Here is a 24,332-nt window from a genome sequence, read left to right as displayed (position 1 = left end):
TGAAGTAGTAGTTCACCTTGCTCTGCAAGGGCCGTGGCTTTTGTGGAGCGATGGGTAACGATGCTTTGAGGGTGACTGTTGTTGATGTGTGCAGAGGGTCCCTGGTTCACGCCCGGGTATGGGCGAGGGGATGGTCTAAAGTCATACTGTTACACTTGTAGAGGACAGCTGAGTGTCTGCACTCAGACAAAGTGTACAAAGTGTACAATTTCTACAGTTGTTGGGCCAAATTCTAACATCTTTGCACAAAAGTGGACAACAACTGTAGAAATATTTTGTCTATGATGTGTAAAGGTTTGGGTTCTGTGCGTTCAGACGTGGAATTAGGGCAGCCCCCCCTTCTGCGGAAGACAGATTTCAGTTGACAGATTTCAGTTGATGGCATTCAGTTGTACAACTGACTAGGTAAACCCCTTTCCCCTTTCATCTCAAGTTAGGTAAAAAGTCCTACCATCAAAGTCAATTTGAAGAATATTATGTTAATTATCTAAGCCAGGGAGTTCAACTTTGATGGAGGTGGGGGCCACAAACCCATGAGGGGCCGCAGTGGCTCGTTGGTCTGCATACCCACATCCATACCCACACATGCTGTCAGAGCCAGCCCTAGCCTTTTGGGGGCCCTAAGCAAAATTTTGTGAGGGCCCACCAGTCGGTAAATCGACCATGATTACTACAAGTTTAGATAGCTGGCCGCTAGACTAACTTACCAATTGAAAAAAAATGTTAGCTGACGTGCTAATTGAGTGACTATCAGTGATTGACATAACAAGAGAAAATGTGCTGATTCACAACCACATTTTGAAATTACACCTTGTGTATTCTACTATTCTAACTCTCAACAGAAGGTTGAGATCCAGACTGAGTTCCCCAAAAATCTATGTACTGTATATACAGTACCAGTCAAAAGTTTGGACACACGTACACATTCAAGGGTTTTTCATTATTTTTTACTATTTTCTACATTGTAGAATAGTAGTGAAGACATCAAACTATGAAATAACACATGGAATCATGAAGTAACCCCCCCAAAAAATATATATTTGAGATTTTAGATTATTCAAAGTAGCCGCCTTGATGACAGCTATGCACACTGTTGGCATTCTCTCAACCAGCTTCACCTGGAATGCTTTTCCAACAGTCTTGAAGAAGTTCCCACATATGCTCAGTAGTTGTTGGCTGCTTTTCCTTCACTCTGCGGTCCAATTCATAACAAAACCTTCATAGTTGGGTTGAGGTTGGGTGATTCTGGAGGCCAAGTCATCTGATGCAGCACTCCATCACTCTCTTTCTTGGCCAAGTAGCCCTTACACAGCCTGGAGGTATGTTGGTTCGTTGTCCTGTTGAAAGACAAATTATAGACACACTAAGTGCAAACCAGATGGGATAGCGTATCGCTGAAGAATGCTGTGGTAGCCATACTGGTTAAGTATACCTTGAATTCTAAATAAATCACTGACAGTATCACCAGCAACGCACCCCCACACCATCACACCTCCTCCTCCATTCTTCATGGTGGGAACTACACATGCAGAGATCATCTGCTCACCTACTCTGCAACAATTCAATAAGGAATGTCTGATTCACGCAGTCTCCTCTGAACAGTTGATGTTGATGATGTTACTTGATGTGTCTGTTACTTGAACTCTGTGAATAATTTATTTGGGCTGCAATTTCTGAGGCTGGTAACTCTAATGAACTTATCCTCTGCAGCAGAGGTAACTCTGGGTCTTCCTTTCCTGTGGCGGTCCTCATGAGAGACAGGTAACTCTGATGAACTTATCCTCTGCAGCAGAGGTAACTCTGGGTTTTCCTTTCCTGTGGCGGTCCTCATGAGAGACAGGTAACTCTGGGTTTTCCTTTCCTGTGGCGGTCCTCATGAGAGACAGGTAACTCTGGGTTTTCCTTTCCTGTGGCGGTCCTCATGAGAGACAGGTAACTCTGGGTTTTCCTTTCCTGTGGCGGTCCTCATGAGAGACAGGTAACTCTGGGTTTTCCTTTCCTGTGGCGGTCCTCATGAGAGACAGGTAACTCTGGGTTTTCCTTTCCTGTGGCGGTCCTCATGAGAGACAGGTAACTCTGGGTCTTCCTTTCCTGTGGCGGTCCTCATGAGAGACAGTTTCATCATAACGCTTGATTGTTTTTGCTGTTTATGATTTTTTTGAGAGGGGGATGGGGTGTAGATTCGAAGGCCTACAAAAGGGCCGTGAGGTGTCGGTTGCCCATCCCTAATCTAAGCACTTAGCAAATTATAAAAGTTTAATTGACTATGCGTATAGATGCAATTCCTTTAAACTAACTTATACTGACACAGACGATGTGAATTTGACTATTATTACTATTTTGGGTGATGGTATATGCAAGGTCATTTTCTTAGTCTGTGAGAAATGTCCAAATGACTTTGTCCACACAAAACCCTTGCAAATACCGTGGCCTACACACAAATTGAACCCACTTTATATCGACACCGCCACGCCCCAAACCAACTGAGCCATCTGCAATTGAACACTAACCCTCCAACTCTTTGTCTTTTTCCTTTTGCAGCCTGAGGAGTTTGAGGGGATCCATTCACACACCTTTCGGGTGAAGACGTTCAAGAAGAGCAAGCACTGTGGCGTGTGCAAACAGACCGTCAGTCAGGAGGGGCTAATTTGCAAAGGTTAGTACTGACCTTGCCTGCGTGTTACCATGGTAACCGGGGTCCGTCAAGGGGTCATTCAGGGTCACTTAAGGTCACTGTTTTGGTCAATGTGAGTAATTATGCTAAAATAGTCTTAAGTGGCTCTGGGGAGGTCAGGGACTTGCTAGTTTTCAATTCACTCAATGCTAGTGTGTTAATCAGGCTTTTAACTCATTTCATCGATTAGATTGATAGCTTGCTTAGTAATCAAATGGTGTTCTAGTTGGATATTGAGAATTGAATGAATGTCATAATACAATGGGACTACAGAATATAAAAAATACAGTCATAGAGGTCTGTGATTCATCAAAGCTGGATGACAGTTAGCTCAGTATTGCTACCCAGGTCTTGGTAATCCCTAGCAAACCTACAGGCTAGAGTCTAGACATTAGAGACACTGGGCTTGGCTAGCCACTAAAACCTGGCCACAGCTTCCTGGCTAGTGGAAATGTCTGGTTCTTGATAGTTCTACACATGAAGCAACATGGGGGAAGCCTGCTGGTTGTTTAGCCTGGCTTACAGAAGTGAAATATTTGTCTTGCCTCGCCCGCGGCTTTCGGAAACACATAGGCATCCAATTGGCTTGGGGAAACACAGAGGCATCCTACTGGCTTGGGGAAACACAGACAAATCCTATTGGCTTGGGGAAACACAGAGGCATCCGATTGGCTTGGGGAAACACAGACGCATCCTATTGGCTTAGGGAAACACAGAGGCATCCTACTGGCTTGGAGAAACACAGAGGCATCCTACTGGCTTGGGGAAACACAGAGGCATCCTACTGGCTTGGGGAAACACAGAGGCATCCGATTGGCTTGGGGAAACACAGAGGCATCCTACTGGCTTGGGGAAACACAGAGGCATCCTACTGGCTTGGGGAAACACAGAGGCATCCGATTGGCTTGGGGAAACACAGGCGCATCCTATTGGCTTGGGGAAACACAGAGGCATCCTACTGGCTTGGGGAAACACAGAGGCATCCTACTGGCTTGGGGAAACACAGAGGCATCCTACTGGCTTGGGGAAACATAGACAAATCCTATTGGCTTGGGGAAACACAGAGGCATCTGATTGGCTTGTGGAAACACAGACGCATCCTATTGGCTTGGGGAAACACAGAGGCATCCATTTGGCTTGGGGAACACAGAGGCATCCATCTGGCTTGGGGAAACACAGAGGCATCCATCTGGCTTGGGGAAACACAGAGGCATCCATCTGGCTTGGGGAAACACAGAGGCATCCATCTGGCTTGGGGAAACACAGAGGCATCCATCTGGCTTGGGGAAACACAGAGGCATCCATCTGGCTTGGGGAAACACAGAGGCATCCTACTGGCTTGGGGAAACACAGAGGCATCCAATTGGCTTCGGGAAACAGGCATCCAATTGGCTTGGGGAAACATAGAGGCAGAGGCATCCTATTGGCTTGGGGAAACAGAGGAATCCTATTGGCTTACTGGTTTACTCTGAATCCTGTACAGTCGTGGCCAAAAGTTTTGAGAATTACACAAATATACATTTTCACAAAGGCTGCTGCCTCAGTTTGTATGATGGCAATTTGCATATACTCCAGAATGTTATGACGAGTGATCAGATGAATTGCAATTCATTGCAAAGTCCCTCTTTGCCATGCAGAGGAACTGAATCCCCCCAAAACATTTCCATTGCATTTCAGCACTGCCACAAAAGGACCAGCTGACATCATATCAGTGATTATCTCGTTAACACAGGTGTAAGTGTTGACGAGGACAAGGCTGGAGATCACTCTGTCATGCTGATTGAGTTCAAATAACAGACCTACAAGGAAACACATGCCGTCATCATTGCTTTGCACAAAAACTGCTTCACAGGCAAGATTATTGCTGCCAGTAAGATTGCACCTAAATCAACCATTTATCGGATCATCAAGAACTTCAAGGAGAGCGGTTCAATTTTTGTGCAGCGCCCAAGAAAGTCCAGCAAGCACCAGGACCATCTCATAAAGTTGATTCAGCTGCGGGATCGGGGCACCACCAGTACAGAGCTTGCTCAGGAATGGCAGCAGGCAGGTGTGAGTGCATCTGCACACACAGTGAGGCGAAGACTTTTGGAGAATGGTCTGGTGTCAAGAAGGGCAGCAAAGAAGCCACTTCTCTCCAGGAAAAACATCAGGGACAGACTGATATTCTGCAAAAGGTACAGGGATTGGACTGCTGAGGACTGGGGCAAAGTCATTTTCTCTGATGAATCCCCTTTCCGATTGTTTGGGGCATCTGGAAAAAAGCTTGTCCGGAGAAGACAAGGTGAGAGCTACCATCAGTCCTGTGTCATGCCAACAGTAAAGCATCCTGAGGCCATTCATGTGTTGGGTTGCTCCTCAGCCAAGGGAGTGGGCTCAATCACAATTTTGTCCTAAGAACACAGCCATGAATAAAGAATGGTACCAACACATCCTCCGAGAGCAACTTCTCCCAACCATCCAGGAACAGTTTGGTGACGAACAATGCCTTTTCCAGCATGATGGAGCACCTTGCCATAAGGCAAAAGTGATAACTAAGTTGCTCGAGGGAACAAAACATTGATATTTTGGGTCCATGGCCAGGGAACTCCCCAGACCTTAATGTCATTGAGAAATTGTGGTCAATCCTCATCAGACTTAGACTGATGATGACACACACACACACACATGTGCACACACACACAACTGTAGGGCCTCAGCTCCACACTCACCCAACATGTAGTAGATTGGACCACCATGTCTGCATCCTACAAACTGATGGAAAACAGTCTTTCTATGTTGTTGACATTATACTTTCAATACCCTCTACTGGATTATCCTACACATTGCAGGTCAATGGCCCTATCATAGTGCTGTTACAGAACTAGCACTGTTTTCAACCCTCATCAGTTGATTATAACATGATGATGATAACGTGACAAGGCATTAACAGACTGATGATGATGACATGACAAGGCTGACAGTTAACAGACTGATGATGATAACGTGACAAGGCTGACAGTTAACAGACTGATGATGATAACATGACAAGGCTGACAGTTAACAGACTGATGATGATAACATGACAAGGCTGACAGTTAACAGACTGATGATGATAACATAACAAGGCTGACAGTTAACAGACTGATGATGATAACATAACAAGGCTGACAGTTAACAGACTGATGATGATAACGTGACAAGGCTGACAGTTAACAGACTGATGATGATAACATGACAAGGCTGACAGTTAACAGACTGATGATGATAACGTGACAAGGCTGACAGTTAACAGACTGATGATGATAACGTGACAAGGCTGACAGTTAACAGACTGATGATGATAACGTGACACGGCTGACAGTTAACAGACTGATGATGATAACGTGACAAGGCTGACAGTTAACAGACTGATGATGATGACATGACAAGGTTGACAGTTAACAGACTGATGATGATAACATGACAAGGCTGACAGTTAACAGACTGATGATGATAACATGACAAGGCTGACAGTTAACAGACTGATGATGACATGACAAGGCTGACAGTTAACAGACTGATGATGATAACATGACAAGGCTGACAGTTAACAGACTGATGATGATAACATGACAAGGCTGACAGTTAACAGACTGATGATGATGACATGACAAGGCTGACAGTTAACAGACTGAGACTGATGATGATAACATAACAAGGCTGACAGTTAACAGACTGATGATGATAACATAACAAGGCTGACAATTAACAGACTGATGATGATAACATGACAAGGCTGACAGTTAACAGACTGATGATGACATAACAAGGCTGACAGTTAACAGACTGATGATGAGTACATGACAAGGCTGACAGTTAACAGACTGATGATGATAACATAACAAGGCTGACAGTTAACAGACTGATGATGACATGACAAGACTGACAGTTAACAGACTGATGATGATAACATGACAAGACTACAGTTAACAGACTGAGACTGATGATGACATGACAAGACTACAGTTAACAGACTGAGACTGATGATAACATTACAACACTGAAAGTTGTCCCCGCGGGACGGTTGAGCTAATATAGGCTGATGTGATTAGCATGAGGTTGTAAGAAAAAATAACATTTCCCAGGACATAGACATGTCTGATATTGTCAGAAAGCTTAAATTATTGTTAATCTAACTGCACAGTAGCTATTACAGTGAAAGAATACCACGCTATTGTTTGAGGAGAGTGCACAGTTATGAACTTGAAAATGTATTAATAAACCAATTGGGAACATTTGGGAGTCTTGATATAACATTTTGAACATAAATAAAATGGTTCATTGAATGGTGGTTAGAGTGTTGGACTAGTAACCGAAAGGTTGCAAGTTCAAATCCCAGAGCTGACAAGGTACAAATCTGTCATTCTGCCCCTGAACATGCAGTTAACCCACTGCTCCTAGGCTGTCATTGAAAATAAGAATTTGTTCATAACTTCCCTAGTAAAATAACTTTTTAAAAAGATGTGTTTATCTCAATATCAAATATTTTCTGAGTAACAATTAAGTACCTTTCTGTATTAGTTTTCCATTAAAATAAAATAAAATACCAAACTAGCTATTTAGCAAAACATTTTTCTCAAGCAATAAGGACTGTCTGAGAGTGGGGAGGGATATGTAATGTGAAAACTAGGATGTTATTGGCATTGAAGTTTGGAACACATCCAACACATGGTTTCCATGTGCTTAATACCTTTCCATTCACTCCATTCCAGACATTATTATGAGCCGTCCTCCTCTCAACAGCCTCCACTGCTGTTCAGACTGCATTTTCAACCAGCAGCTATCAGGAAATTAGACATTTTTTACAGTGTTACTTTCATCAGTTGTTGTACAGTATGATACAAAACGTAAGAAAAACAAAATCTTGAATGCCCCCGGGCGTTTAAGAAATGCAGAAATGATGTTGAGTCATGATCACCACTAGAGGGAAGCAGAGCATCAAATATGCTGCAGCAAACACAGACTGACTACCTGCAGAGTTCTTTGAATTGTAGTATTTGTCACGAGTACCTCATTAATTTATACATCAACAAAGTATTGGAAAAGATTTGAACTTTATAGGGGTTTCCAACCCTGTTCCTGGAGAGAGACCCTCCTGTAGGTTTTAACTCCAACCCTGTTCCTGGACAGAGACCCTCCTGTAGGTTTTAACTCTAACCCTGTTCCTGGACAGAGACCCTCCTGTAGGTTTTAACTCTAACATTGTTCCTGGAGAGATACCCTCCTGTAGGTTTTTAACTCTAATCCTGTTCCTGGACAGAGACCCTCCTGTAGGTTTTAACTCTAACCCTGTTCCTGGACAGAGACCCTCCTGTAGGTTTTTAACTCTAACATTGTTCCTGGAGAGATACCCTCCTGTAGGTTTAAACTCTAACCCTGTTCATGGAGAGATACCCTCCTGTAGGTTTAAACTCTAACCCTGTTCCTGGAGAGATACCCTCCTGTAGGTTTAAACTCTAACCCTGTTCATGGAGAGATACCCTCCTGTAGGTTTAAACTCTAACCCTGTTCATGGAGAGATACCCTCCTGTAGGTTTTAACTCTAACCCTGTTCCTGGACAGAGACCCTCCTGTAGGTTTTTAGCTCTAACCCTGTTCCTGGAGAGATACCCTCCTGTAGGTTTTTAACTCTAATCCTGTTCCTGGAGAGAGACCCTCCTGTAGGTTTAAACTCTAACCCTGTTCATGGAGAGATACCCTCCTGTAGGTTTAAACTCTAACCCTGTTCCTGGAGAGATACCCTCCTGTAGGTTTAAACTCTAACCCTGTTCATGGAGAGATACCCTCCTGTAGGTTTAAACTCTAACCCTGTTCATGGAGAGATACCCTCCTGTAGGTTTTAGCTCTAACCCTGTTCCTGGAGAGAGACCCTCCTGTAGGTTTAAACTCTAACCCTGTTCCTGGAGAGATACCCTCCTGTAGGTTTTAACTCTAACCCTGTTCATGGAGAGATACCCTCCTGTAGGTTTTTAGCTCTAACCCTGTTCCTGGAGAGATACCCTCCTGTAGGTTTTTAACTCTAACCCTGTTCCTGGAGAGATACCCTCCTGTAGGTTTTAACTCTAATCCTGTTCCTGGAGAGATGCCCTCCTGTAGGTTTTAACTCTAACCCTGTTCCTGGAGATACCTTCCTGTAGGTTTTAGCTCTAACCCTGTTCCTGGAGAGAGACCCTCCTGTAGGTTTTAACTCCAACGACAGTCTAATGTAGTGGTCAGAGCATGGTACATGAGTTGTCTGATGTCTGTGACAGTCTAATGTAGTGTCTGCGCCTGTCTTTGCGTGTGTGTGTACTGTACGTGTGTGTGTTGCACATATGAGAGAGGAAATATCTCAGCCCTCGTTCCATCTCTCTAGCTGGGCTCAGCCCATGCCTTTGGGAGTCCAGACCCATTGCAAAGGACCTGGTTGAGGGAATAGCCCCGTTTTCCTCACTAGCCGCTCTCCTCACTACGCGCTCTCCTCACTACGCGCTCTCCCACTACCCGCTCTCTCCTACCCGCTCTCCTCACTACCCACTCTCCTCACTACGCGCTCTCCCACTACCCGCTCTCCTCACTACGCGCTCTCCCACTACCCGCTCTCTCCTACCCGCTCTCCTCACTACCTGCTCTCCTCACTACCCACTCTCCTCACTACCCGCTCTCTCTACTACCTGCTCTCCTCACTACCCACTCTCCCTACTACCCGCTCTCCTCACTACCCACTCTCCCTACTACCCACTCTCCTCACTACCCGCTCTCCCTACTACCCGCTCTCCTCACTACCCACTCTCCTCACTACCTGCTCTCCTCACTACCCGCTCTCCCTACTACCCGCTCTCCTCACTACCCACTCTCCTCACTACCTGCTCTCCTCACTACCCACTCTCCTCACTACCTGCTCTCCTCACTACCCACTCTCCTCACTATCTGCTCTCCTCACTACCCGCTCTCCTCACTACCCACTCTCCTCACTACGCGCTCTCCCACTACCCGCTCTCCTCACTACGCGCTCTCCCACTACCCGCTCTCTCCTACCCGCTCTCCTCACTACCTGCTCTCCTCACTACCCACTCTCCTCACTACCCGCTCTCTCTACTACCTGCTCTCCTCACTACCCGCTCTCCCTACTACCCGCTCTCCTCACTACCCACTCTCCTCACTACCTGCTCTCCTCACTACCCACTCTCCTCACTACCCGCTCTCTCTACTACCTGCTCTCCTCACTACCCGCTCTCTCCTACCCGCTCTCCTCACTACCTGCTCTCCTCACTACCCACTCTCTTCACTACCCGCTCTCCCCACTACCCGCTCTGTAACATCAACATTAAGGCTTTTCTGTGTACTCCTCTACCCCTCTATCCATCCTCTTCGTCCCCTCTTATCCCTCTTCCATCGTTCCCCCTCTCCTTTATTTCTGCTCTGTTTACACTGCAGAGCTCTAACTTCCTAACAAGGGAAAAGCCTGACTGGGCCCTTGTGCGCCAGCCACCTTCACACCCAATATGGAAGTCCTCCTCTCTCTGTCTTCCCCTTGTACCCCATGGGTCAGTGTATCTGGACTCTGTGACAGGGTGGGTGGAGCACAGTTCAGTGGTATTCCAGAGAACAATATAGTGGAGAGGAAACCACTTTTTATGGTAGTTCATGAGGTGAGCACTTTCTGCCTTTGGTGCAATACTTAAAGGGATACATTAGGATTTAGCATGTCTTCCCACTTACACAGAGCCAGACAAACTCCTGGATGCCCTTTTATGTCTCTGCATGCAGTTTGAAGGAAGTTGAAGGTAGCATCTCATTAGTTCCATTAAATACTAGCCAACTCCTCTGAAAAGCAGGGAAATATACCTTTTCACTACTCCACAGCTGGGTGGTTTGTCATTTATAGTCTTATAAAGCTCTACATAGTAATCAATAGTTTATAAATGTGTTAATTACACTTGATGTATAGCATTTGTAACACTCCATTCTTTTTAGTATTCAAACAGTGCCATGCTCTTCGACTGGATAAAATAAGTGTATTTAGCTGGACCCTGGGAACCAGAGTCTCCTCTGGGTTGTAGTGTGCTGTAGGTTTTCACTGGGAACCAGAGTCTCCTCTGGGTTGTAGTGTGCTGTAGGTTTTCACTGGGAACCAGAGTCTCCTCTGGGTTGTAGTGTGCTGTAGGTTTTCACTGGGAACCAGATTCTCCTCTGGGTTGTAGTGTGCTGTAGGTTTTCACTGGGAACCAGATTCTCCTCTGGGTTGTAGTGTGCTGTAGGTTTTCACTGGGAACCAGAGTCTCCTCTGGGTTGTAGTGTGCTGTAGGTTTTCACTGGGAACCACAGACTCCTCAGGGTTGTAGTGTGCTGTAGGTTTTCACTGGGAACCAGAGTCTCCTCTGGGTTGTAGTGTGCTGTAGGTTTTCACTGGGAACCAGATTCTCCTCTGGGTTGTAGTGTGCTGTAGGTTTTCACTGGGAACCAGATTCTCCTCAGGGTTGTAGTGTGCTGTAGGTTTTCACTGGGAACCAGAGTCTCCTCTGGGTTGTAGTGTGCTGTAGGTTTTCACTGGGAACCAGAGTCTCCTCTGGGTTGTAGTGTGCTGTAGGTTTTCACTGGGAACCAGAGTCTCCTCTGGGTTGTAGTGTGCTGTAGGTTTTCACTGGGAACCAGAGTCTCCTCTGGGTTGTAGTGTGCTGTAGGTTTTCACTGGGAACCACATTCTCCTCTGGGTTGTAGTGTGCTGTAGGTTTTCACTGGGAACCAGATTCTCCTCTGGGTTGTAGTGTGCTGTAGGTTTTCACTGGGAACCAGAGTCTCCTCTGGGTTGTAGTGTGCTGTAGGTTTTCACTGGGAACCAGAGTCTCCTCTGGGTTGTAGTGTGCTGTAGGTTTTCACTGGGAACCAGAGTCTCCTCTGGGTTGTAGTGTGCTGTAGGTTTTCACTGGGAACCAGAGTCTCCTCTGGGTTGTAGTGTGCTGTAGGTTTTCACTGGGAACCAGATTCTCCTCTGGGTTGTAGTGTGCTGTAGGTTTTCACTGGGAACCAGATTCTCCTCAGGGTTGTAGTGTGCTGTAGGTTTTCACTGGGAACCAGAGTCTCCTCTGCTGTAGGTTTTCACTGTCTCCTCAGGGTTGTAGTGTGCTGTAGGTTTTCACTGGGAACCAGAGTCTCCTCTGGGTTGTAGTGTGCTGTAGGTTTTCACTGGGAACCAGATTCTCCTCAGGGTTGTAGTGTGCTGTAGGTTGCTGTAGGTTTTCACTGGGAACCAGATTCTCCTCAGGGTTGTAGTGTGCTGTAGGTTTTCACTGGGAACCAGATTCTCCTCTGGGTTGTAGTGTGCTGTAGGTTTTCACTGGGAACCAGATTCTCCTCAGGGTTGTAGTGTGCTGTAGGTTTTCACTGGGAACCAGATTCTCCTCTGGGTTGTAGTGTGCTGTAGGTTTTCACTGGGAACCAGAGTCTCCTCTGGGTTGTAGTGTGCTGTAGGTTTTCACTGGGAACCAGAGTCTCCTCTGGGTTGTAGTGTGCTGTAGGTTTTCACTGGGAACCAGATTCTCCTCAGGGTTGTAGTGTGCTGTAGGTTTTCACTGGGAACCAGATTCTCCTCAGGGTTGTAGTGTGCTGTAGGTTTTCACTGGGAACCAGATTCTCCTCTGGGTTGTAGTGTGCTGTAGGTTTTCACTGGGAACCAGATTCTCCTCAGGGTTGTAGTGTGCTGTAGGTTTTCACTGGGAACCAGAGTCTCCTCTGGGTTGTAGTGTGCTGTAGGTTTTCACTGGGAACCAGAGTCTCCTCTGGGTTGTAGTGTGCTGTAGGTTTTCACTGGGAACCAGATTCTCCTCTGGGTTGTAGTGTGCTGTAGGTTTTCACTGGGAACCAGAGTCTCCTCAGGGTTGTAGTGTGCTGTAGGTTTTCACTGGGAACCAGAGTCTCCTCTGGGTTGTAGTGTGCTGTAGGTTTTCACTGGGAACCAGAGTCTCCTCTGGGTTGTAGTGTGCTGTAGGTTTTCACTGGGAACCAGAGTCTCCTCTGGGTTGTAGTGTGCTGTAGGTTTTCACTGGGAACCAGAGTCTCCTCTGGGTTGTAGTGTGCTGTAGGTTTTCACTGGGAACCAGAGTCTCCTCTGGGTTGTAGTGTGCTGTAGGTTTTCACTGGGAACCAGAGTCTCCTCTGGGTTGTAGTGTGCTGTAGGTTTTCACTGGGAACCAGATTCTCCTCAGGGTTGTAGTGTGCTGTAGGTTTTCACTGGGAACCAGAGTCTCCTCTGGGTTGTAGTGTGCTGTAGGTTTTCACTCTGTCACTTCTCTCAAGGCCTTTAATTAAATAATCAAAGAGACTCTCAAATGTTAGTGCAAATGTAGTCTTGAGGTGTCTAAGTATAAACTAAATGGCATGAACTAATTATACCAGCCTGTGTTGTTATATTACAACACAAGACTACAGTTAACATCAGTGCTCAGGACAAGCACATCCACTCTATCCTAGTTCAGAAGAAATACTATGAGGTCATTTTTTAAACTCAAGTATATCTGAATGAATATACAGTGGGGAGAACAAGTATTTGATTCACTGCCGATTTTGCAGGTTTTCAGACTTACAAAGCATGTAGAGGTCTGTACTTTTTATCATAGGTACACTTCAACTGTGAGAGACTGAATCTAAAACAAAAATCCAGAAAATCACATTGTATGATTTTTAAGTAATTAATTTGTATTTTATTGCATGACATAAGTATTTGATACATCAGAAAAGCAGCACTTTATATTTGGTACAGAAACCTTTGTTTGCAATTACAGAGATCATACGTTTCCTGTAGTTCTTGACCAGGTTTGCACACACTGCAGCAGGGATTTTGGCCCACTCCTCCATACAGACCTTCTCCAGATCCTTCGGGTTTCGGGGCTGTCGCTGGGCAATACGGACTTTCAGCTCCCTCCAAAGATTTTCTATTGGGTTCAGGTCTGGAGACTGGCTAGGCCACTCCAGGACCTTGAGATGCTTCTTACAATGCGACTCCTTAGTTGCCCTGGCTGTGTGTTTCGGGTCGTTGTCATGCTGGAAGACCCATCTTCAATGCTCTTACTGAGGGAAGGAGGTTGTTGGCCAAGATCTCGCGATACATGGCCTCATCCATCCTCCCCTCAATACGGTGCAGTCGTCCAGTCCCCTTTGCAGAAAAGCATCCCCAACGAATGATGTTTCCACCTCCATGCTTCATGGTTGGGATGGTGTTCTTGGGGTTGTACTCATCCTTCTTCTTCCTCCAATCATGGCGAGTGGAGTTTAGACCAAAAAGCTCTATTTTTGTCTCATCAGACCACATGACCTTCTCCCATTCCTCCTCTGGATCATCCAGATGGTCATTGGCAAACTTCAGACGGGCCTGGACATGCGCTGACTTGAGAAGGGGGATCTTGCGTGCGCTGCAGGATTTTAATCCATGACGGCGTAGTGTGTTACTAATGGTTTTCTGGGACTGTGGTCCCAGCTCTCTTCCGGTCATTGACTAGGTCCTGCCGTTTAGTTCTGGGCTGATCCCTCACCTTCCTCATGATCATTGATGCCCCACAAGGTGAGATCTTGCATGGAGCCCCAGACCGAAGGTGATTGACCGTCATCTTGAACTTCTTCCATTTTCTAATAATTGTGCCAACAGTTGTTGCCTTCTCACCAAGCTGCTTGCCTATTGTCCTGTAGCCCATCCCAGCCTTGTGCAGGTCTACAATTGTATCCCTGATGTCCTTACACAGCTCCCTGGTATTGGCCATTGTGGAGAGGTTGGAGTCTGTTTGATTGAGTGTGTGGACAGGTGTATTTTATACAGTTAATGAGTTCAAACAGGTGCAGTTAATACAGGTAATGAGTGGAGAACAGGAGGGCATCTTAAAGAAAAACTAACAGGTCTGTGAGAGCCAGAATTCTTACTGGTTGGTAGGTGTTCAAATACTTATGTCATGCAATAAAATGCAAATTAATTACTTAAAAAATCATACAATGTGACTTTCTGGATTTTTGTTTTAGATTCCGTCTCTCACAGTTGAAGTGTACCTATAATAAAAATGACAGACCTCTACATGCTTTGTAAGTAGGAAAACCTGCAAAATCAGCAGTGTATCAAATACTTGTTCTCCCCACTGTAAATAGACTAAGCATCTATTGTAATACAGTCTAAATTAGTATGGTTAGTCTAGTTTGAAGTATGGTTCATCTCTATCCATCTTGGACTATTCTACCCCTATTCTACAACCAAACCCAGACAAGCTTCTCAGCTCTCACACCATGGCTCTCTTCATACCCTGACTCTCTCTCTCCATACCCTGACTCTCTTCATACACTGACTCTATCGCTCCATACCATGACTCTCTCTCTCCAGACCCTGACTCTCTCTCTCTCCAGACCCTGACTCTCTCTCTCCAGACCCTGACTCTCTCTTTCTCCAGACCCTGACTCTCTCTCTCCAGAACCTGACTCTCTCTCTCTCCAGACCCTGACTCTCTCTCTCTCCAGATCCTGTCTCTCTCCAGACCCTGTCTCTCTCTAGACCCTGTCTCTCTCCCCAGGCCCTGACTCTCTCTCTCCATACCCCGATTCTCTCTCTCCATACCCTGACTCTCTCTCTCTCTTCATACCCTGACTCTCTCTCTCCATACCCTGTCTCTCTCTACAGACCCTCTCTCTCCATACCCTGACTCTCTCTCTCCATACCCTGTCTCTCTCTACAGACCCTCTCTCTCTTCATACCCTGACTCTCTCCATACCCTGACTCCCTCTCTTCAGACCCTGTCTCTCTCTACAGACCCTGTCTCTCCATACCCTGACTCTCTCTCTCCATACCCTGTCTCTCTCTACAGACCCTCTCTCTCTTCATACCCTGACTCTCTCCATACCCTGACTCCCTCTCTTCAGACCCTGTCTCTCTCTACAGACCCTCTCTCTCCATACCCTGACTCTCTCTCTCCATACCCTGTCTCTCTCTACAGACCCTCTCTCTCTTCATCCCTGACTCTTTCCATACCCTGACTCTCTCCATACCCTGACTCTCTCTCTCTTCAGACCCTGCCTCTCTCTCCATACCCTGACTCTATCTCTCTCCATACCCTGACTCTCTCTCTCTTCAGACCCTGTCTCTCTCTCCATACCCTGACTCTCTCTCCATACCCTGACTCTCTCCAACCCTGACTCTCTCTCTTCAGACCCTGTCTCTCTCTAAAGACCCTCTCTCTCTTCAGACCCTGTCTCTCTCTCCATACCCTGATTCTCTCTTTCCATATCCTGACTCTTGCCATACCCTGACTCTCTCTCTCTCCATACCCTCACTCTCTCTCTCTCTCTCTCTTCATACCCTGACTCTCTCTCTTCAGACCCTGTCTCTCTCTCCAGAACCTCTCTCTCGTCATACCCTGTCTCTCTCTTCAGACCCTTCAGACCCTGTCTCTCTCTTCAGACCCTGTCTCTCTCTTCAGACTCTTGTCTCCCTCTTTTCATACCCTGACTCTCTCTCTTCATACCCTTTTTCTCTCTATCTCCAGAACCCCTCTCTCTCTCTCCATACCCTGACTCTCTCTCTTCAGACCCTGTCTCTCTCTTCAGACCCTGACTCTCTCTCTTTAGACCCTGACTCTCTCTCTCCATACCCTGACTCTCTGCCTTCAGACCCTGTCTCTCTCTTCAGACCCTGTCTCCCTCTTTTCATACCCTGACTCTCTCTCTCTTCATACCATTTTTCTCTCTATCTTCAGACCCTCTCTCTCTCTCTTCAGACCCTGACTCTCTCTCTTTAGACCCTGACTCTCTCTCTTCAGACCCTGACTCTCTCTCTTCAGACCCTGACTCTCTCTCCAGACCCTGACTCTCTCTCCACACCCTGACTCTCTCCAGGCCCTGACTCTCTCTCTTTAGACCCTGACTCTCTCTCTCCATACCCTGACTCTCTGCCTTCAGACCCTGTCTCTCTCTTCAGACCCTGTCTCCCTCTTTTCATACCCTGACTCTCTCTCTCTTCATACCCTGACTCTCTCTCTCTTCATACCATTTTTCTCTCTATCTTCAGACCCTCTCTCTCTCTCTTCAGACCCTGACTGTCTCTCTTTAGACCCTGACTCTCTCTCTTCAGACCCTGTCTCTCTCTTCAGACCCTGACTCTCTCTCTTTAGACCCTGACTCTGTCTCTTTAGACCCTGACTCTCTCTCTTCAGACCCTGACTCTCTCTCTTTAGACCCTGACTCTCTCTCCAGACCCTGACTCTCTCTCCATACCCTGACTCTCTCCAGACCCTGTCTCTCTCTTCAGACCCTGTCTCTCTCTTCAGACCCTGTCTCCCTCTTTTCATACCCTGACTCTCTCTCTCTTCATACCCTTTCTCTCTCTATCTCCAGACCCTCTCTCTCTCTCTCTTCATACTCTGACTCTCTCTCTCTCTCTTCATACCCTGCCTCTCTCTCTCTTCATACCCTGCCTCTCTCTCTCTCTTCATACCCTGCCTCTCTCTCTCTCTTCATACCCTGACTCTCTCTCTCTCTTCAGACCATGTCTCTCTTTTTAGACCCTGTCTCTTTCTTCAGACCCTGTCTCTCGCCAGACCGTGCTCTCTCTCTTCAGGCCCTGCTCTCTCTCGCCAGATCCTGCTCTTTTCAGACCCACGAGCACCAAACCCCAGACCCCGGTAGTGGGCAGCATCAGTCTTTAACAGTCAATAATATTTTACTTTGACCATAAGAGTAAACATGTTGAACTTTGACGAGGTAGAATTTAAATACACTCTTTTAATTTACTCAGTGATGCATTTCCTTCCGCTCAGCAATGCTTGAATGTAATACTTTTTAGGAAATGTAAACTAACTATGAATTCCTTTTTTTCTCCCATCTTCTAGTGTGCCGGCTGACTTGCCACAAGACATGTGAAGTGAAGGTAAGAGCAGCAGCTTTTCTCAGGGCTCTTATGTTGCCGAATGGGCATGTCTAAGCAATGGGAACGCAGTCTTTTTTTAGGCAGCTACACTTTTTACATGTAGGTTGTTATGAACTGTCATTACATCTTATGTCATCACGTCACATCTCAAGTGCACAAGAGTCAAGTGCAGTGTAGCTCTACCAAGTCATCATCTGTTGACACAACAGGAGGCTGCTGAGGGGAGGAGGGCTCATAATAATGGCCGGAACGGAGAGCGAATGGAATGGCATCAAAACACATGGAAACCATGGAAACCATGTGTTTTACTATTTGATACCATTGTACTGATTTCTATTCCCGCCCATTACCATGAGCCCGTCCTGCCAAATTACAATGCCACCAACCTCCTGTGGTTAGCTCTTAGTGCTTTAGTTAGCTCAACTCTCTTTCCTTCAAAGCCAAGCAGAGCTTATCAGAAGGTAATGTTGTGTTAATGAGGTGGACGGGACCTCGGCAGGAACAGTGTTCCTGCACTCCTAATGTCGGAGGAATCTGAAAACAAGTGCAGGCTGTCCCAGTATGTGTTTGACTTGGCTGAGCCTTTGTATGTTCGACATCACCCCCTTCTAAAAATAAACGGCAGCTCGCTACATGGTCGACGGGCTTGGTGTTTTTGAAGGGGGGGCACTTAGAAGAAGATGGGAAGTAGTGATGGAAAGAGAGAGAGGGGTGGTGAAGGAGGGATGGAGATGAGAAAAAATAGATTTTTTACAATACGTTGCAGTGAGAGATTTACTAGACTTTAGATTTATAACACACACACACACACACACACACACACACACACACACACACACACACACACACACACACACACACACACACACACACACACACACACACACACACACACACACACACACACACACACACACACACACACACACACACACACACACACACACACACACACACACACACACACGTCACAGCCCTTCATCTGGCAGCCATTACTGAAATGTTCCAGAGCTGCCAGCTCTCCCCAGCTCCCTATACCCTCCTCAGTTCTAACCAGCTCTACCCACTACCCTTCTCCAGCTCTACCCAGCTCCCTCTGCCCTCCTCCAGCTCTACCCAGCCTCCTATACCCTCCTCCAGTTCTACCCAGCTCCCTATACCCTCCTCCAACTCTACCCAGCCTCCTATACCCTCCTCCGACTCTACCCAGCTTCCTCTGCCTTCCTCAGTTCTACCCAGCTCCCTATACCCTCCTCCAACTCTACCCAGCTTCCTCTGCCCTCCTCAGTTCTACCCAGCCTCCTATACCCTCCTCCAACTCTACCCAGCTTCCTCTGCCTTCCTCAGTTCTACCCAGCTCCCTCTGCCCTCCTCCAACTCTACCCAGAAGATTTACCAGTCAGTTTCATATGAGGGGTGAAGGTTTACCAGTCAGTCTCATAGGAGGGGTGAAGGTTTACCAGCCAGTCTCATAGGAGGGGTGAAGGTTTACCAGTCAGTCTCATAGGAGGGGTGAAGGTTTACCAGTCAGTCTCATAGGAGGGGTGAAGGTTTACCAGTCAGTCCCAATAGGAGGGGCGAAGGTTTACCAGTTAGTCCCAATAGGAGGGGTGAAGGTTACCAGTCAGTCTCATAGGAGGGGTGAAGGTTTACCAGTCAGTCTCATAGGAGGGGTGAAGGTTTACCCATCAGTCTCATAGGAGGGGTGAAGGTTTACCATTTAGTCCCAATAGGAGGGGCGAAGGTTTACCAGTCAGTCCCAATAGGAGGGGCGAAGGTTTACCAGTCAGTCCCAATTGGAGGGGCGAAGGTTTACCAGTTAGTCCCAATAGGAGGGGTGAAGGTTTACCAGTCAGTCCCAATAGGAGGGGCGAAGGTTTACCAGTTAGTCCCAATAGGAAGGGCGAAGACAAATTAGCTCAAGCTAACGCAATGCATTTGGTTGATGACTGTGTGTAATTCAATGTGTCAGTGTTTTAATTGCATCCATCTCAATTCAGATAAATTAATAAGTAAATAAATAGTCGCCTAACTGGGGAAACGTTCTGAAGCAGTGAGTAATGAGCAGCCCATGTGACCTCTTCTTGGTCTACTGGTTCTTACAATGACAACAAACTGTATTTCAATCAATGCAACCCCGCAACAAATACATCCCATTCATGACCCCACAACTAATCTGACTTAATAATACGAGGACGTGATTGAAACCCATGAAAACATATCAAACAAAAACAATAAGAAAATGTGATGAGTGAAGGGGTAGAACATATGAAGAGAGAAGTAACACAATATGAAAAGGTCTTCTCCCCGAGAGGTGTTGTTGTTGGAGTTCTTTGCTAGGAAGGAACACGTGCAGGAATTCTGTGAACCCAGGGTTGATTTGTGAAGACAGGTCCGGAACGCAGAGACTTCATTATTTCTTAATTAAATGGTGATGAGGAGTACAATCCAAACTTCTCTCAATCAGCAAACATGGACATACCTGGACAAACCTCCATCTTCTCTAATCAGACAAATATTCCCTCAGAGATTGGCCTTGGCAGGTCGCAATTTACTTTTAGACTTGACATGAAAAAAACATTTATGTCGTGAATGATAGTTGATGAAGGCTAGCTCGATCGCTATCAGCTTTCGATCAAACTTGAATCGCCTTGAATTCATTATTCATGAAGAATTTACAAGTTAAATATATAAGGTTAAGGTGCTCCCATTGCCCCTAAGCTTTTCCTTAGTTTTGATTAATATGTGATCTTACACTTCTGGAATCCAAGTGGTGGTAATAACTCTGTCATGCTGAGACAGTTTCCACACTGACTCGCTACAGGGAGAAATCTCCACATCCATATTTAGATAAGATTCGCACGTAGCCCCTGCATAACCTCTGCTACTAAAAAACAAATGGTCAGACTGCATGAACGACAGTATGTCACTGTGTGTGTGTGTGTGTGTGTGCGCGTGTGCGTGCGCGTGAGTGTGTGCGTGTGCGTGCGTGTGCGTGCGTGCGTGCGCGTGTGTGCGTGTGTGTGTGTGAGTTTTGTGCATCTGAGAGAGAGATGTAAAGTAAAAGTGAGAGTATGTCAGAAGTATTTGGAGGAAGAGAGAGAATTGTGGGGCCTCAGTAATGCTAGATGAAGATTTGTGGGAAGAGGACTTGGAACTAATGGGAAACACAGCTTCATCCAATCCAATGGGAGATGTCAGTTCGATGTTTGTCTATATTTTCGTGTCTGAGTACAGGTGCTGCTTGCTCCGTGCCATCATGTCATCCACTAAATACCAGTGCCAAATGGACCTGTCCTTTCCACTACCCTTTCTTCAGACATGTGCATCTTGTTTGTTCATCTTTTTTAAAATTTAACCTTTATATAACCAGGCAAATCAGTTAAGAACAAATTATTATTTGCTATGACGGGCCTACCCCGGCCAAACCCGGACGACGCTGGTCCAATTGTGTGCCGCCCTATGGGGACTCTCAATCACAGGCCGGATGTGATACAGCCTGGATTCAAACCAGGGACTGCAGTGACGCCTCTTGCACTGAGATGCAGTGTCTTAGACCGCTGCGCCACTCGGGAGCTTCATAGCTTTCAGTGTGTCAACTCCACAACACAGTTTTTAGATGACGGAGGCTCAGAGACGCCATCAGTAATTGTATTTACTGTAATAAACGTAACAGTTCAATGGCAGTTCAATGATATTGCCTTGAACTCAGCTGAAGACGGTTCGGTGGTATTGCCTTGAACACAGCCGAAGACGGTTCGGTGGTATTGCCTTGAACTCAGCCGAAGACGGTTCGGTGGTATTGCCTTGAACTCAGCCGAAGACGGTTCGGTGGTATTGCCTTGAACTCAGCCGAAGACGGTTCGGTGGTATTGCCTTGAACTCAGCCGAAGACGGTTCGGTGGTACTGCCTTGAACTCAGCTGAAGACGGTTCGGTGGTACTGCCTTGAACTCAGCTGAAGACGGTTCGGTGGTATTGCCTTGAACTCAGCTGAAGAGGGTTCAGTGGTATTGCCTTGAACTCAGCCGAACCCAGATTCAGCCAAGTCTGGTTGACTAGACTGTGGGACGGACCTGATTTGGAATTCCAAAGGTGAACGAAATGAATTGTAAGTCTCTGGTGGGTTGTAAATATAGGTGAATGGTGGTAGAAGAAAGGTAAGCTATTCTCTAGGCAACATTGGGACTGCAGTGGCGGGAGTGTGTAACCAGGCTGAATCTGAAACCGAACACTTCGAGCACTTTGAGGTTTCACGGGTCAATCGAGTCCATCTCAAATGTTGTTGAGTCATCGAGTGCTCCACAGTGTCCTTCAGAAGCCTCTTGATCGAGTGGGTATCCTATACCGACTCAAATCAAATCAAATTTTATTTGTCACATATACATGGTTCACAGATGTTAATGCAAGTGTAGCGAAATGCTTGTGCTTCTAGTTCCGACAATGCAGTAATAACCAACGAGTAATCTAACCCAACAATTCCACAACAACTACCTTATGCACACAAGTGTAAAGGGATGAAGAATATGTACATAAAAATATATGAATGAGTGATGGTACAGAACGGCATAGGCAAGATGCAGTAGATGGTATCGAGTACATGATATACATATGAGATGAGTAATGTAGGGTATGTACACATTATATTAAGTGGCATTGTTTAAAGTGGCTAGTGATACATTTTTACATCAATTTTTTCCATTATTAAAGTAGCTGGAGTTGAGTCAGTATGTTGGCAGCAACCACTCAATGTTCGTGGTGGCTGTTTAACAGTCTGATGGCCTTGAGATAGAAGCTGTTTTTCAGTCTCTCGGTCCCTGCTTTGATGCACCTGTACCGACCTCGCCTTCTGGATGATAGCAGGGTGAACAGGCAGTGGCTCGGGTGGTTGTTGTCCTTGATGATCTTTTTGGCCTTCCTGTGACATCGGGTGGTGTAGGTGTCCTGGAGGGCAGGTAGTTTGCACCCGGTGATGCGTTGTGCAGACCTCACTACCCTCTGGAGAGCCTTACGGTTGAGGGTGGAGCAGTTGCCGTACCAGGCGGTGATACAGCCCGACAGGATGCTCTCGAATTGTGCATCTGTAAAGGTTTGTGAGTGGTTTTGGTGACAAGCCAAATTTCTTCAGCCTCCTGAGGTTGAAGAGGCGCTGCTGCGCCTTCTTCACCATGCTGTCTGTGTGGGTGGACCCATTCAGTTTGTCCGTGATGTGTACACCAAGGAACTTAAAACTTACAACCCTCTCCACTACTGTCCCGTCGATGTGGATAGGGGGGTGCTCCCTCTGCTATTTCCTGAAGTCCACGATCATCTCCTTTGTTTTGTTGACGTTGAGTGTGAGGTTATTTTTCTGACACCACACTCCGAGGGCCCTCGCCTCCTCCCTGTAGGCCGTCTCATTGTTGTTGGTTGTCAAGCCTACCACTGTAGTGTCGTCTGCAAACTTGATGATTGAGTTGGAGGCGTGCATGGTCACGCAGTTGTGGGTGAACAGGGAGTACAGGAGATGGCTCAGAACGCACCCTTGTGGGGCACCAGTGTTGAGGATCAGCGGGGTGGAGATGTTGTTACCTACCCTCACCACCTGTGGGCGGCCCGTCAGGAAGTCCAGTACCCAGTTGCACAGGGCAGGGTCTCGAGCTTGATGATGAGTTTGGAGGGTACTATGGTGTTAAATGCTGAGCTGTAGTCGATGAACAGCATTCTCACATAGGTATTCTTTCTTGTCCAGATGGGTTAGGGCAGTGTGGTTGCGATTGCGTCGTCTGTGGACCTATTGGGGCAGTAAGTAAATTGGAGTGGGTCTAGTCGTTTAGCTCAGTTACCTTAGCTTTCTTGGGAACAGGAACAATGGTGGGCCTCTTGAAGCATGTGGGAACAGCAGACTGGTATAGGGATTGATTGAATATGTCCGTAAACACACCAGCCAGCTGGTCTGCGCATGCTCTGAGGACGCGGCTGGTGATGCCGTCTGGGCCTGCAGCCTTGCGAGGTTTAACATGTTTAAATGTACTCACGTCGGCTGCTGTGAAGGAGAGTCCTCAGGTTTTGGTAGCGGGCCGTGTCAGTGGCACTGTATTGTCCTCAAAGCGAGCAAAGAAATGATTTAGTCTCTCTGGGAGCAAGACTTCCTGGTCCGCGACTGGGCTGGTTTTCTTTTTGTAATCTGTGATTGACTGTAGACCCTGTCACATATACCTCGTGTCTGAGCCGTTGGATTGCGACTCTACATTGTCTCTATACTGATGCTTAGCTTGTTTGATTGCCTTGCGGAGGGAATAGCGACACTATTTGTATTCGGTCTTGTTTCCGGTCACCTTGCCCTGGTTAAAAGCAGTGGTTCGTGCTTTCAGTTTCGTGCGAATGCTGCCATCAATCCACGGTTTCTGGTTTGGGAATGTTTTAATACTTGCTGTGAGTACGACATCGCTGATGCACTTGCTAATAAACTCGCTCACCGAATCAGCATATTCGTCAATGTTGTTGTTTGACGCATTGGGGAACATTTCCCAATCCACGTGATCGAAGCAATCTTGAAGCTTGGAATCCGATTGGTCGGACCAGCATTGAACAGACCTGACCGCGGGAGCTTTTTGTTTTAGTCTATGTCTATGGGCTGGGAGCAACAAAATGGCGTCGTGGTCAGCTTTTCCATAAGGAGGGCGGGGGAGGGCCTTCTATGCGTCGCGGAATTTAGAATAACGATGATCCAGGTTTTTACCAGCCCTGGTAGCACAATCAATATGCTGATAGAATTTAGGGGGTC

At 46.6% G+C, this 24,332-nt stretch overlaps 1 protein-coding gene across 1 annotated transcript in view; it reads left to right on the top strand.

The window, feature by feature from the left end:
- Window positions 1-24,332, top strand: part of LOC124044244 (tensin-1-like) — a 329,213-nt gene that overhangs the window by 108,988 nt on the left and 195,893 nt on the right. Inside the window, 2 exon segments of the mRNA XM_046363851.1 lie at window positions 2,542-2,656; window positions 17,530-17,567. Of these exon segments, the coding sequence (XP_046219807.1) occupies window positions 2,542-2,656; window positions 17,530-17,567 (153 nt within the window).

The sequence above is a fragment of the Oncorhynchus gorbuscha genome, linkage group LG09 (assembly GCF_021184085.1).
Source record: "Oncorhynchus gorbuscha isolate QuinsamMale2020 ecotype Even-year linkage group LG09, OgorEven_v1.0, whole genome shotgun sequence".
Taxonomy (NCBI): domain Eukaryota; kingdom Metazoa; phylum Chordata; class Actinopteri; order Salmoniformes; family Salmonidae; genus Oncorhynchus; species Oncorhynchus gorbuscha.
The sequence above is the reverse complement of the archived record's forward strand: the minus strand, read 5'-3'. Positions and strand labels throughout refer to the sequence as shown.